Source organism: Mesocricetus auratus, unplaced genomic scaffold, assembly GCF_017639785.1.
Source record: "Mesocricetus auratus isolate SY011 unplaced genomic scaffold, BCM_Maur_2.0 Super-Scaffold_15014, whole genome shotgun sequence".
Lineage (NCBI taxonomy): Eukaryota > Metazoa > Chordata > Mammalia > Rodentia > Cricetidae > Mesocricetus > Mesocricetus auratus.
The window spans coordinates 41598866-41615215 of record NW_024429186.1 but is presented as its reverse complement, the minus strand read 5'-3'; the positions used below and the strand labels follow the sequence as shown (position 1 = coordinate 41615215).

General features: G+C 37.7%; 1 protein-coding gene across 2 annotated transcripts in view; it reads right to left on the bottom strand.

Annotated features, from left to right (window-relative positions):
* The window catches only part of Kcnh5 (potassium voltage-gated channel subfamily H member 5), a 316006-nt gene that overhangs the window by 113298 nt on the left and 186358 nt on the right, over positions 1 to 16350 (bottom strand). For both annotated transcript variants that reach the window (XM_005072763.4, XM_040742923.1), the window contains one exon: positions 5738 to 5937. In XM_005072763.4, coding sequence (XP_005072820.1) covers positions 5738 to 5937 — 200 coding nt within the window. The remainder of the gene's footprint in view (positions 1 to 5737; positions 5938 to 16350) is intronic.

The window sequence follows — 16350 nt, the reverse complement described above, 5'->3', positions numbered from 1 at the left end:
CCTGGAATCCAGTGGCAGAAAGGGAGAACTGATGGATGAACAAAGGAGTTAAGACTGGGATGGTTTAACCCACAGAAACAGTTGACCTGAATAAGGGGGGAGCTCTTGAACCCCAGATTGATGGCTGTGTGGAAAGCACGGGAATGACCCAGACCCCCTGAATGTGGGTGTCAGTGTGGAGGCCTAGGTAATCTATGGGGCCTTGGGTAGTATTTATCCCTGGCGTAAAAATAGACTTTGAGTGCCCATTCCATAATGAGGGATGCTCTCTCAGCCTGAACTGTTGAAGGAGGGCCTAGACCCTACCATGGATGAAATGAAAGACTCTGGAGATCCACCATGAGGGCCTTACTCTTCCTGTGGATCAGAGTGGAGATTGGGTGGGGGACTGGGGGCCTGGTGGGGGGATGGGGAGGAGGGGAGGGAGAGAGAGCTGGGAATGACATGTGAAACAAGCTTGTTTCTAACTTAAATTTTGAAATAAGGAAAAAAATAAACGTAAGAAAAAAACTGGAAGTTCTTGGTATACTTGTTTGATTAGCATTACCTCAAGTTATTTTATGTTGTTTGTGGCTATTGTAAAGGGTGATGTTTCTCTGATTTCTTTCTCAACCCATTTATCATCTGTATATAGTAGGGATACAGATTTTTCTTAGTTAATTTTGTATCCTGCCACTTTGCTGAAGGTGTTTATCAGGTGTAGGAGTTCTCTGGTAGAGGTTTTCAGGTCAATTATATAAGCTATCATATCATCTGTAAATAGAGAAAGTCTGACCACTTCTTTTCCAGTTTGTTTCCCTTTGATCTCCTTTTGTTTTCTTATTTCTCTAGCTAGAACTTCAAGTACAATATTGAAGAGATATGGACAAAGTGGACAGCCTTTTATTGTTCCTGTTTTAGAGGAATCATGTTGCGTTTCTCTCGATTTGGTTTGATGTTGACTGTTGGTTTGCTACATATTGTTTTTATTATGTTTATGTATGATTTGTTATCCCTGATCTCTCCAGGACCTTTATCATGAAGTGGTGTTGGATTTTGCTGAAGGCTTTTTCAATATTTTTTTTTTGGTTTTACGAGACAGGGTTTCTCTGTATTGTTTTGGAGGCTGTCGGTCCAGCCCGGCCTCGAACTCATAGAGATCCGCCTGCCTCTGCCTCCCCAGTGCTGGGATTAAAGGCGTGCGCCACCACCGCCCGGCTTGGCTTTTTCAATATTTAGTGAGATGATCGTATGTTTTTTTTCTTCTTCAGTTTGTTTATATGGTGGACTACATTGATAGATTTTTATATGTTGAACCATCCTTGCATCCATGAGATGAACCCCACTTGATCATGGTGGATGATTTCTCTGATGTGTTCTTGGATTCGATTTGCCAGTATTTTATTGAGTATTTTTGCATCAGTGTTCATGAGAGATGTTGGTCTGTATTTCTCTTTCTTAGTTGTGTCTTTGTGTGGCTTGGATACCAAGGTAATTGGAGCCTCGTAAAAAGAGTTTGGCAATGAATTGTCTGCTTCTGTTGTATGGAACAATTTGAGGAGAATTGGTATTAGCTCTTCTTTCAATTACTGGTAGAATTCTGCACTGAAGCCCTCTGGCCCTGAACTTTTTTTTCCTTTGGTTGAGAGACTTTTGGTGACTGCTTCTATTAGGGTTTATATCTCTATTTAAATTCATCATCTGTTCTTGATTTAATTTTTGAAAGTAATATCTATCCAGAAAATTGTCCATTTTCTTTAAATTTTTGAATTTTGTGGAGTATATATTTTCAAAGTACGACCTGAAGTTTCTCTGGATTTCCTCAGTGTCCATTGTTTTGTCTCCCTTTTCATTTCTGAATTTATTAATTTGTATATTCTTTCTCTGCCTTTTTGTATGTTACATTTTTGAGATCATAATTGAATTACAAAATTCTTTCTTTTCCTTTCCTCCATCCAAACCCCACATACCCTCCACTGCTTTCCTTCAAATACATAGCTTCTTTTTCACTAACTGTTACTGCATGCATTTATATGTATACATATATAGTCCTAGATAGAGCCTGTTCAGGTCATATAATGTTACCAAACAATAGGGTTGATTGTTTAGCACTGGACAACTAATTTGTATGCTTTTCTCTGGCGAAGACCACCTCTCTCACTCACAGCTTTCCTCATCTACTTACAGTTCTCTGTGTATGATTGATACCTTACAGGTTTTCCCCTGAACTGTTTGGTATGTTCATTTGTGTCATCATTTGCTTAGCTCATATCTCGGGAGTCATGTTGGTAACTGGAATGCTCCCTCTCTGAGGAATAGCTTTCATAGTACCAGAAGGTGCCATGCCAGCTGCCACAGGAGGGAGGCAACCAACAGTCCTACACAGCTATGATGCCTATGAACCACATCAATAATCATCACGGAACAATAACCCTAAGGGTACATTAGTGGCATTGATACCATGCTGGTAGCCACAGCTCTCCAATTGGACTTAAGACACACTCAACAAGAGGAAAAATCATGTCTGGTACTGAAAACCTACCTAATTCTCAGTATTAGTGAAATCAGTGCTAGTTACTGGGAAATAATCTACAACCACTACTTTACTAAACCAACATGGACGTGTTTTGTTTTGTTTCAATACAGGATTTTTCTGTGAAACAGTCCTGCCTGTCCTGGAACTTACTATCCAGACCAGGTTGGCCTCAAACTCACAGAGATCCACTTGTCTCTGCCTCCCAAGTGCTGGGATTAAAGGCATTTTCTGCCACCTCTATGTATGATATGTTTTTAATGTGTAGATAACATTACTGTGCCTTTGGCACACTTAACTGCCAAAGTAGTCTAATATTTTTGATTTATAAAAATATTTTACAAAGTATAAAAACTGATTTTGTGCTTTTGCTGTGATGTTTCATTTCTACCCAAATTTTTAAATATTTCCTTAATTTATTTTTATTAATGTGGAGAGTCTCTCCTCTCTCTCTCTCTCTCTCTCTCTCTCTCTCTCTCTCTCTCTCTCTCTCTCTCTCTGTCTTTGTCTCTCTCTCTCTCTGCGCCGTGTGTGTGTGTGTGTGTGTGTGTGTGCGTGTGTGTGTGTGTATGTGTGTGTGCGTGTGGTGGGAGGTCCACAGAGGCAAAAGGAAAATATAAGATCACCTTAGATTAGTAGTTCTCAGCCTGTGGACTGTGACCTCTGGGTGCCAAACAATTCTTTCATATGGGCTCACCTAAGACCATCAAAAACACAGAGATTCACATTGTGATTCATAACAGTAACAAAGTTACAGTTATGAAGCAGCAACAAAAAATAATTTTATGGTTGGGGGTCACCACAAGATGACGAACTGTATTAAAGGGTCATAGTATTAGGAAAGTTGAGAGCTACTGCCCTAGAGCTATAGTTACAGAAGGTGTGACTCGCAATTATGGAGCTGGAAACTAAACTGTAGTCCTCTGTAAGAGTAGTACTGCCCTTAACCTGTGAGCCTTCTCTCCAGCTACTTTTTTCCAACATCTTAAAACATCACCATTGTATTTTAAAGTATTATTTATGAGCTAACTAAATGCCCAGCAGTTTTGGGAGTCTTCTGCTCTGTTCCTAGATTCTTTACTTAAATCAGGGAAGTGGATGCTAATTTTTGTTTTCTTCTTGTTTGGGTAGCATATGGCATGCATGTGGTCTAAGAAATGTTTTTAGTCTCAGTCTCATTAAGGATGTAATTACTGGAACCCCCACACCCACTCTGCAGGCCCAGAATTTGATATGTTTCTGCCTCTCATCACATACACAATTGCCCTAGCTAACATGCATCTGATCTGAATGGGGATTTCCCTAATGACCTGAAAGGAATCAATAATCATGGCATGTTTCACACACATATACAACAAAGTTTTATATTTGTCAGAGTTACTGAAATCTATTTTCCCAGCGCTCAAAAACAACCCTAAGTGTTATTCCATACCTTTATTCAAACTCCTGACTTACCTCTTCTCCCTTCCCATCCTTTAATAACCACCTTTCTAAACTCAAGTTGTCTTTTTAGCTTCTCTGCATGAGAGAGAACATGAGTTACTTGCCTTTCTAGGTCTAATACCATTTATCATAGCATATTCTAGTCCCATATATTTTGTTATATATGACAGAATTATTATTATTTTCTTTGAACTTTCACTTTGACTATTTTAAATAATCCAACAATAAGCCTGGGAGTATGGATATCTTTTTTGTAGAATGGTTTACTTTCATTGTGTAATTACCAAGATATGGAACATGTAGATTGTGTCTTTTTCCCATGAACCACATATCAATGGATATTAATCAAGTTGCAAAGAAATATGCTTTCATTACATTTTCTTCAGTGGTCATTTAACTGGAACATTTGTGCTACAAATTGTGAAATATTGAAGAAGGAGCACATCACACACACACACACACACACACGCACACATACATCTTCCCTTACATTCCACAATTATTTTTATGCCTCCCATCAAATCTGGCCCCCACAATACCTGCTCTGGCTTGAAACTTTCTTGCTACTCTTTGAAATTTTATTTCCCCATTGCATCAAAAATACTTATATAGAGTAGTTCTTAATCTCTCTCTCTCTCTCTCTCTCTCTCTCTCTCTCTCTCTCTCTCTTACACACACACACACACACACACACACACACACATACATCTTCAAGGGAGCACAGGTTAAAACACATACCATCTAGAAATCGCAAGGAAGGTATTTTGCAATTTTACTGTCAGGTGTTAAATGTAAGTGCTCTACAAAAAGCAGTATTCACTGGTGCTAAAGCAAAATAACTCAGAATTGGCTTTTCCTTACTGTATGTCAGCTCTAGCTGCCATCATTTATATTTAATGTGAGTCAGATGACATAGAAAAGTGAGGAGACTTTAATTTTCTCTTAGTGGTCCTTGTTTGTCGAAGGATAAAATTAGTGGAAAACTTAACAAGACGTTCCCATAAACAGACATGAAATGATACATGGGAACGACTGAAAAGGGGGTATGTCTTTACTACATGTATGAAAGATTAAGGGAAGATTAAGAATTATAAGTTATTTTATAATGCATTTGATAAATGCATTTAAGAGGAAGATATGATAGAAGATAATATAAATTTTTTCACTTATAGCAGGGAAGTTTCATTTTGTTTTATCCTTTTAAAAATACTGTTTTAAATGTCTTTGTGTGTGTGTGTGTGTGTGTGTGTGTGTGTGTGTTCACAGAAGCCAGAAGAGGGCATCTGATCCAATGCAGCAGGAGTTACAGGTGGTTGTGAGCTGCCAAACATGCGTGCTAGTAACAGAATTCTAGTCCTCAGCAAGAGCAGTATGCTCTCTCAACTGCTGAGCGAACTCTCCAACCTCCTCTAATTTTTAAATGGACAGCAAGTCAAAGGAAAAATTAAGAATAAGATCTCATAGGAGATTTCCCTGAAAGTTTAGTAGAAAATTACTAAATGGTAATGAGAGTGTCAAATGTAAATGGAGTAATGAGCTGTTTTCAGAAACTGAATTTTCTCAATTGAATATCATAACTGGTACTAAATGATTGTTAATGGTTGGGTGCTCTGCACCTTCTAAGTACTCAATAAATATAACTGAGTGAAATGTCACCTACAAAAGCTATAGTGACATCTATAAAGCAATTGCACAAGGGAAATGGGAAATGTACATACATCAAAATATCATGCTAAGCAGAAGATTACCAATAATAATAATAATGATGACAACCAACTATACCTTCTCCGTGTCGATGCCTTTTGACATTGACCATGTTGACACAATATAATCCATGACTCGTTCACTAAGGCCTTTTGGGACCTGATATAATTTCAGAAAATCTCGAACATTGTTCAGCATCTCGTGGTAACGGTTGGTGTTGGCATACATTTGCTGGAAAATTGTGGTAACATTTCCAAAAATAGTTGCATAAAGAAGAGCTGAAATAAAAAAATGATAAAAAATAAAACAGATATGTCAAGTGGAAAAAATTAAATTACCTAAATCAGTAAGCAATGTGACAAAAATATCTTGATTATATTAACATGTATGAAGCTCTGACAGCTCTGAAGCTCTGGACAGCTTGGCCCCTGAGAAGATCTCTAAAAAGGTCAGCACAACAAGAGTTGAGAACTTGGTGAACATCAATGTGCCAACAACAGGAAGTTCCATGAAGATGCTGCAAGTATTTCATAAAAGAACCAGATGATACATTTGCTAAAACTTCTAATCCTATTTATTTGCTTATTATTATAATTGTGTGTGCTGTGAGGGGTTGGGGGGGACGCTTGTGGGCATGCTTGCAGCCATGTGTATAGCAGTCAGAGAGCAACTTTCTGCTGACACTTCTCTCCTTTTACCTTTCCATTGGCTCTGGGGTTATAACTCAGGGCACCAGACTTATGCAGCTGTATGTAATAAGTAACAAATTAATAGAGAATAAAATTCAAATATATTACCCACTGGGTCATCTTGCCAGCCCTCATAATTTCTGGACTTTTTTCCTCCAGCTAAGTGTGGTGATACATTATATATGATTTAATAAAGCCACTGGAGATCAAAATGCAAAGCTATCCACAGCCATAGTGTCTGTCAAGCAGTTGTGATACACACCTTTAGTCCCAGCAGTCATACTAGCTAGTTATAAAGGCCAGGCAGTGGTGGAACACACCATTAATCCCAGGACTGGGGAGACAGAGGCAGACAGACGTCTGTTAGTTTAAGGCCACACTGAGCTACATGAAGTTGATCCAGTCTAAAAGAGAAACAACTCACACAAAGGTGAACTCAGCAGTTGGGATCACAAGCCTTTAATCACAGCAGTAGGGAGGTGGAGACAGGAGCGATATGGCTGGGCAAAGAGGGGAATATATGGTGGAAGGAGACAAGAACTCAGGGGATTGCAGTCTGAGGCTTGGGGGAGGGATGTGCAGTCTGCATTGCACTCTGAGAATTGGTGGAAACAGGATCACCCATTTAGGTTTTAGGTAGAGGTAAGAGGTAGTGGCCTGGCTGCTTTGCTTTTATGATCATCAGCTTAAACCCCAGTATCTGACACTGGGTTTTTATTATTCATGGTACAGTCCCACCCTCCCAAAGGAAGTTTAATCAAGTCACAATTTTCCAGGATTTGATTATCTCACTCAGAAAGACATGCTCCTCTCACAGTTTACTCCATCCAGGTTTTGGAATACTTCTTTGGTTATAAATATTTTTGACAGAACGTTGGAAATACAAGGGATGGAGACAGATTAGAGTGCCCTGCTTTTAGAACTTGGTGTAGACAAGCAGAGATGGAACTAAAAGCTGAAATAAAACTGTCAGAGTGCTTGGAGTCAGTAAGCTCATGTCAGTACAGAAAGAAGTAGAAGTGTTTTGAGCCCGTCATTTTAAGACCAAAGACAGTTTGTGACCATTGTGATTTACCTGCAGGGGACTATGAATGGAAATGAGTGCTCCCTAGGTCTGAACCTAGAATGTACCAGCTCCCCTCTCTCTGGATCCACTCTGTCTACTAATAAAGGCCTGCCGTGGGGAAGCTTTGTGAAAATCATTTAGATCAAGCCCCAAGTGAACATAGATCCACTGTCTTATCCATCATCACCTCCTCCCCGTCACTTTATTTCTTTTATTATCAGGGAACACTGGAGAAAAGGGGATGGCAAGGTACTCTGACTTTCAGTAAAAACCATGAAGCGACTGCAAGAATTCACAACTATGTGTGATCAGCAGAGATCACTTCCATCTGCCATCATCCAAGCATTTGAAAAAAAATCACTCCTCAAGAGAAAACATGAGCTATTTCCCTTTGCAGCTTCACCAGCAAAATCCTGTTGGGTACAAAAGATGAAAAATTCAGTTAAAGCAACTTAGAATCCTATCTATATTTGGGGAAAATTATTTGTTTCTCTGAAAGCAGGTGTTCTCTTCTGAGTGTAACACATTGTAATTCCACAACAGAAAGCTGTGGTTTTTACTTTTTCTGTTGTCATTTAGAGATTTATATACCAGAGCAAGCATATTGGGGAGTCAGTCTAATTAAACATAGATAATCAGTAGTCCTGGTATATAGACTGACAATTTATAACATCTTGAAACTATTACAGAACACAATTAATGCACTGGTTCATCAATATCTAATTATTTATTCATTATTTAAAAGAGTCACTCTGCTGGTTTCTTTTCTGAAAATTTATACTTGCACAGTTTTAAATGTTATTCTCTATTAATTTGTTCATATTGTTGCTGTTTATGTTAAGAGCAATAGTGATGTAATGGAAATGTCATGTCTATGATTACTTTCATTGGGGGGGTGGCTTTAAACAAGATTATTCGAAGTTTTAAAGACCCAGTTTAGAAACTATATTTCTACCAAATTTTAATTAATGCTACCTATTTAAACAATTGTCCTGTTCTGGTACCCATAGAGAAAAAAACCTCAATATTTTATCAGAGAAACCTCAGAATACTGTAGTGGCTTAAACACTAATATCAGTAGACCTTGAACTGAAAGTACACAAACTATAAATGGATTAATAGTTTTAATAAAATAAATAATATGTAGGCTATCAAAAGACCATCAGAGGAGAGTAAAGAAGAAAGAATGAAGAGCAAGGAAAGTTCACAGAAACTTTGGGATCCCATTAGAAGAGCAGACCCTTAGGGTCTGCAGATTGTTACAGAGAGAAGCAGCACACTCAAAGAGATAATAACAGAAAGCTGCCTGACCCTGAAATGGAAAAGAAACTAAAACACAGTAACCATGAGGTCAGTGTCACCATAACTGATTCAAAGGGTCATCATGATTGATTCAACTCAATGAAATCTACCCCAAATCATAACATAAACAACTCTCAGAGGTTAAATACAAAGAGGTTATTAAGAAAACGGGAGAGTAGCACACACATATTCATACACGTGTATGGGTATAAGGCAGATACACATATGTACACACAGGTACACAAACACACATACATACACACATACATATTCCAATTACCTGCACTCAGCATAAACCCTATAGACCAGAAGGAAGTACTAGGATGAAACTGTCACATCTAGAGGGAAAGAAACTATCAACCAATGATACGTCACCCAGTGAGGCTATGGTTCAGAGATAAAGATATCCTCAGACAAACAGAAGTTAGAAAATTATCACACCTTACATGTCCTCACAAAAGAAAAAATTATAAAGTTCTTTAAATGGATAGAAAAGCTGCCAACCAGCAAGGAAGTACTGGATGTTTAAAATAATTAAGTGGAACTACATAAATTCAGGATGGCCCAACATATGGTAAACATGGTGCATAGGTCATACATGTCTAGCATACAAACAAAAAGCAGAAGAATCAAAATTAATAACTATATTTAGTGTATTGAAATAGTCAATATAGAAAGACAAAAAACAGGACATTAAGACTCACAATATGGCGATGGATGAATATACATATAGAGGTTTTTTTTTTCTCTCTCTCCTTTATTCTCTTGTTACTTGGCCCATTTTATGATCAGTGTTTAACACACTCGCATTTAAAAATGCCTTACTTTAGTCCAATAATGTTTTGCTTAAGTTCCATGGTAACCACAAAGCAAAAGCCAGTAACAGATATATGAATTATAATAATAATTAAGGAATCAAAACAGACTCTTAGGAAAAAAATCACCCAAGCACTGTAGAGAAGTCAAAGAAAGAGGGAGAAAGAAATGAGAAAAACTATGAACCACAACAAAATGGCAGAGGTAAGATAGTCCTTAATAACTATATGAAATATAAATAAATTACATCCCCATGAGAAATATATGTGAAGGTACTGAACAGATGCTAAGCAATAACCAACTGTGTGCCACTCGCCACAAATGACCATGTACTTCATCCCTTCTAGTTCATCAAGCATCTTGCATTTTAACAGTAATCTCTTCACTTGACTTAGGTCTCTGCTTAAAGCTCCATTCCACTCAGGGGTCTTCCTGACTACACCAGCTAAGTGTTCTCTTCCACTAGCATTCTCCAGATCCCTGACAAAACACACTTATGTCTGCTTCCACTTAAATTTGTGCTCATTTGGCAATTGTTCACCTTCCACTCTAAAGAGGCAAATTCTATTAAGTGTGCAGGGCCTTTTTATGCTCACTACTCTATTTCCCCCAAAGAACACACAGTTCAAATGATTCCCCAGAGACCTGGGAGCAGCCCAAACCAACCAGCATTTACTGACATTGGAACCTTGGTCCCACATCAACCAGGAGAGGTAAGCACCAGGCCTTTTCCTGTTCCCCCTTCTCCCCTTGTTGGAGATTCTTGACTGGGGCAAAGACCATTGGAGTCTTGACCCACACCCACCAGGAGAGGTCCCATTTTCACCCACTGGAAGAAGAGATGGGAAGACAACACATAAGAACACATTCAACAACATAGTGAGTAATATGACAGCACCAGAGACTAGGGGTTCTACAGCAGCAAGACCTGAACATTCCAACTCAGATGAAGCAGAAAAAATGACCTAAGAAACAATGTTATGAAGATTATAGAGTTCCTTAAAGAAGAAATGAGAAATCCCTTAAAGAAATAAAAGAAAAACAAAAACGGAAAAAATGGAGGAAAAGAAAAACCAAAAAATGCAAGAAATCCACAAATCTCGTAAAGAAAGCAAGGGAAGCCAAGAAAAATAAGCAGATGTTGGAAAGAATTCAAACAGTTAAAGACTTGAAAACTGAAATGGAGGCAATAAAGAAAACACAAACAGAGAATGCTGGAAATAAAAAATCTGGGTAAGTGATGAGGAACTACAGATGCAAGCATAACGAACAGAATACACCAGATGGTTGAGAGATTCTCAGGTGTTGAAGAAACACTAGAGGAAATAGATTCATTGACCAAAGAAAATGTTAAATTCTACAAATACTTTAACACAAAATATCCAGGAAATATGGGACACTGTGAAAAGGCCAAACCTAAGAATAATGGAATAGAAGAAGGCAAAGAAGCCCAGTTCAAAGATACAGAAAACATATAAAACAAAATCATAGAGAAAACTTTCCCAGCCTAAAGAAGGACATGTCTATGAAAGTACAAGAAGCTTACAGAACATCAAATAAACTGAACGGAAAAAAAGTCACCTCACCACATAATAATCAAAACACCAAGAAAACAGAATAAAGAAAGAATATTAAGAGTCGCAAAAGAAAACAGCTAAGTAACATATAAATGCAGACCTAGCAGAATTACACCTGATGTGTCAAGGAAAACTCAGAAATCCAGAAGGTCCTGGATAGATCAAAAACTAAGAGACCACAGATTCCAGCCCAGACTACTGTACCCAGCAAAGTTTTCAATCACCATATATGGAGAAAACAAGACAATCCATGACAAAACCAGATTTAAACAATACATATCCACAAATCCAGCCCTATACAAAGTACTGAAAGGAAAACTCCAATCCAAGGAAGTTAGCTACACTCACAAAAACATAGGCAATAGATAATCCCACATTACCAAAAGCCAAAAAGGGGAAACATACACACAATACTACCAACAATAACAAATCCAAACCTAACAAGAATCAACAACCAATGTTCTTAATTCTCCTCTAAAAAGACACAGACTAACAGAAAGGATATTAAGACAGAATCCATCCTTCTGCTCCATACAAGAACCACACCTTAACTTCAAAGACAGATGTTACCTCAGAGTAAAGGGTTGGGAAAAGATTTTCCAGTCAAATGGACCTAAGAAACAAGCTGGTGTAGCTATCCTAATATCTAACAAATTAGACTTCAAACTAAAATTAATAAAAGAGGAAGTTCATTTCATATTCGTCATGGGAAAAATCCATCAAGATGAACTCTCAATTCTGAACATCTATTCCCCAAATACAAAAGCACCAACATTTGTAAAATACACATTACTAAAACTTAAAACACATATAAAAACCTACACATGTATAGTGGTAGACTTCAAAACCTCACTCTCACCACAGAACTACCAGAGAGAAACTTAACAAAGAAATAAAGGAACTAACAGAAGTCATGACTCATTTGGGTTTAACATATATCTATAGAACATTGTATCCAAACACAAAAGAATATACCTTCTTCTCAGCATCACCTGGAGCCTTCTCTAAAACTGATCACATATTCAGAAATAAAGCAAACCTCAACAGATACAAAAAAAATTGGAGTAACCTCCTGTATCTTATCAGATCACCATGGTATAAAATCAGAATTCAACAACAATACAAATTGCAGAAACCCTAAAAAGTCATGGAAACTGAACAATCCTCAATTGCATCACTCCAACATCAACGAAGAAATTTAAAAAAAAAGAAATTAAAGACTTCCTAGAATTCAACTAGAAGGAATACACAACATACCCAAACTTATGTGACACTTTGAAAGCAGTGCAAAGAGGAAAGGTCATAGCACTAAGTGCCCACATGAAGAAACTGGAGAACAACACACCAGAAAGCTCTACAACAAAAAGAAGCAAACTCACCCAGGAGGAGTAAATCCCGGGAAATATTCAAATTGAGGGCTGAAATCAATAAAGTAACAAACAAAGAAAACAATACAATCAATGAAACAAAGAGTTGGTTCTTCAAGAAAATCAACAAGATAGACAAACTTTTATCCAAACTAACCAAAAGGCAGAGAGAATATGCAAATTAACAAAATCAGAAATGAAAGGGTGGATATAACAACAAACACTGAGGAAATTCAGAGAGTCATCAGGTCATACTTTGAAAACCTGTACTCCACAAAATTTGAAAATTTAAAGAAAATGGACAATTTTCTGATAGGTATCACTTACCAAAATTAAATCAAGAACAGGTACTCAAATTAAATGGACCTAAAATCCCTAATGAAATAGAAGCAGTCATCAAAAGCCTCCCAACCAACAAAAGCCCAGGGCCAGATGGTTTCAGTGCAGAAGCCTACCAGAAATTTAAAGAAGATCTAATAGCAATACTCCTCAAATTGTTCCACAAAATAGAAGCAGAAATATCATTGCCAAACCCTTTTTACCAGGCTACAATTACCTTGGTACCTAAAGCACACCAAGACACAACTAAGAAAGAGAACTGCAAATCAATCTCCCTCATGAAAGTTGATGACAAAATACTCAATAAAATACTGGCAAATCGAATCCAAGAACACATCAGAAAAATCATACACCATGATCAAGGAGGCTTCATTCCAGAGATTCAGGGATGGTTTAACACATGAAAATCAGTCAGTGTAATCTACAACATAAACAAACTAAAGAAAAAATAAAACCACATGATCATCTCACTAGATATTGAAAAGGCCTTCAACAAAATCCAACACCCCTTCATGATAAAGGTCCTGGAGAGATCAGGAAAAACAATAACATGCCTGAACACAATAAAAGCAATATATAGCAAATCAACAGCCAACATCAAAATAAATGGAGAGAAACTCAACAAGATTCCTCTAAAATCAGGAATAAGACAAGGCTATCCACTTTGTCCATATCTCTTCAATATCATGCTTAAAGTTCTATCTTGTAGCAACAGGACAACAAAAGTCAATCAAGGATATACAAATTACAAAGGAAGAAGTCAAGCTTTCACTATTTGCAGATGATACGATTGTTTACATAAGTGAACCGAAAAACTCTACCAGGGAACACCTACACCTGATAAACACCTTCAGCAAAGTGGCAGGATACAAAATTAACTAAAAATAATCAGTATCCCTACTATATACAGATGATAAATAGGCCACAAGCAACATGAAATATCTTGGGGGTAATGCTAATCACACAAGTGAAAGACTTGAATAACAGGAACTTCTAGTCTTTAAAGAAAAAAATTAAAGAAGATACCAGAAAATGAAAAGATCTTCCATGCTCTTGGATAGGTAGGATCAATGTAGTAAAAATGGTTTCCTGAATATGACACCACTAGCACAGACACTGAGATTGACAATTAATAAATGGGACCTCTTGAAACTGAGAAGCTTCTTTAAGGTACAGGACACAGTCAAAACAAAGTGGCAGCCCACAGAATGGGCAAATCTCTTCACCAATCCCACATCTGATGGAGTGCTGATCTCCAAAATATACAAAGAACTGAAGAAGCTAATCACCCAAATACCAAATAATCAAATTTTAAAATGGGTTACAGATCTAAATAGAGAATTCTCAATAGAGGAGTCTAAAATGTCTGAGAGGCACTTAAGAAATTGCTCAACATCCTTAGCCATCAGGAAAATGCATATCAAAACAACTCTGAGATACCAACTTATAACTGTCAGAATGGCTAAAATAAAAAAACAGTAATGACAGTTTATGCTGGAGAGAATGTGGAGAAAGAGGAATACTCCTCCACTGCTGGTGGGAATGCAAACTTGTATGGTCACTTTGAAAATCAGTATTGCGGTTTCTCAGGAAAATGTGAATCAATCTACCTCAATATCCAGAAATTCCAACTTAGACATATACCCAAAGGATGCACATTCATACAACAAGGACATCTGCTCAACTATGTTCATATCAACATTATTTGTAATAGATATAACGTGGAAGTAACTTAGATGCCCCTCAACCGAAGAATGGATAAACAAATTCTGTTTCATTTACACAAAGGAGTACTACTCAGCAGAAAAAATGAAATCTTGAATTCTCAAGCAAATGTATGGAACTAGAAGAAATCATCCTGAGTGAGGTAACCCAGACACAGAAAAAAATGTAGTGTGTACTCACTCTTAAGTGGATATTAGACATAGAGCCATGGATAACCAGACTATAATCCACAACCCCAGAGAAGTTAGAAAACAAGGAGGACCCTAAGAGGTATATATATATAAAACCCCTGAGAAGCAGACAGGAACAAGATCTACTTAATAAATTGGGAGCACAAGGGGAGGGGGGAGGGAAGAAGAAAGAGAAGGGGAAACCGGAAGGAGGGAGGAGAACATGAGTTATTAGGAAGGTAGAGTTGGGAGAGTAACAGAGAAGGAGAGCAAGAAAAAAATTTACCTTAACAGAGGAGCCACTATTGACTTGATGAGAAACTGGGCACTAGGGAAATCTCTAGGGATCCACAAGGATGATCCCAACTAAAACTCCAGTTGCAGAGAGGGAGGAGTTATAAGTAAAGGGTTCAAGAACATGGTGGGGAAACCCACAGAAAGAGCTGACCTGAGAAACTGGAAGCTCATGGACCCCAGACTTACAGTTGGGGGACCAGCATAAGACAGAACCAGGAACCTTGAATTTGAGTGTCAGTTGTGGGGCCTGGGCAGTCTATGGGGCCTCTCACAATAGAACCAGTATTTATCCTTATTGCACTAATGGGCTTTGGGAGTCCATTCCCTACGGAGGGATACTCTCTCAGGCTAGATACATGGGAGGTGGGGGACTAGGTTCTGGCCCAAATGATGTGACAGACGTTGATGGTCCCCCATGGGACCCTCACCTTCCCTGAGGAGTGGGTGGGGGTGGGATATGGAGTTGGTGGGGAGAATTGGAGGATGGGAGGGAGAGGGAATTGGGATTTATGTGTAAAATAAGATTGTTTTAATTTAAATAAAGATTAATATAAAAAATCACAGTTCCTGGGACATAGTTGGTGTTCGATATTTTTCTAGTAAATTCAATGCCTCCCAAAATTGTTCCAAATCCATTATTGGTGATATAATAGTATACCTGAAATACGTATTACTAAGACAGGCATTGTAATGAAACCTTTAAAAAGAAAGTTCTGTATGCCCTTGTCACATTAATATAATAAATATATCAGAAAATTCCATTGCCACTTAGCAAATATAAATGTTCATGATGGATATTGCTAGCTCTGTAGACATACATCATACTGTTTTACTTTCTAAGTGGAGATAGTCAATCACATTATAATAATGACAAGGATGATGTGTGACAATTTCAGAAATTTCTTTTTATATGATTTTTGCGGCCTTTTAGACACAAAGCAGCTGCTAGTTTTGTAAGCTTTTGGCTTGGCAATCTTGGCATTCACACCAGAAAATGTCTTATGTAAAGTATTAGTTTTACTGTTACAAAATAATTACTGTAAAGAAAATTATGGGTGATTAAGAAAGGTGACAAATACTCCGGTACCCCTGTCATCAAGAGGCAGAGTCCCTTCCCCTTAAATCTTGGCATACCCCAAAGGAATATGTTGGCTGCAGTTGCTCAATAACATCTAGGCTTAAGCTTTAAGAAACTAGAAAATCCCATTTCTTCACAGTTTGAACATCTTCCTTGAAAATTTAGTTCCCATCTTAGGAGAAAACCAAAGGTTCTAAATACATATTCATGGAGAGGAAGAAAGAACACTGACCAACAGTCTTGGCCATAGACTACACGATATTAA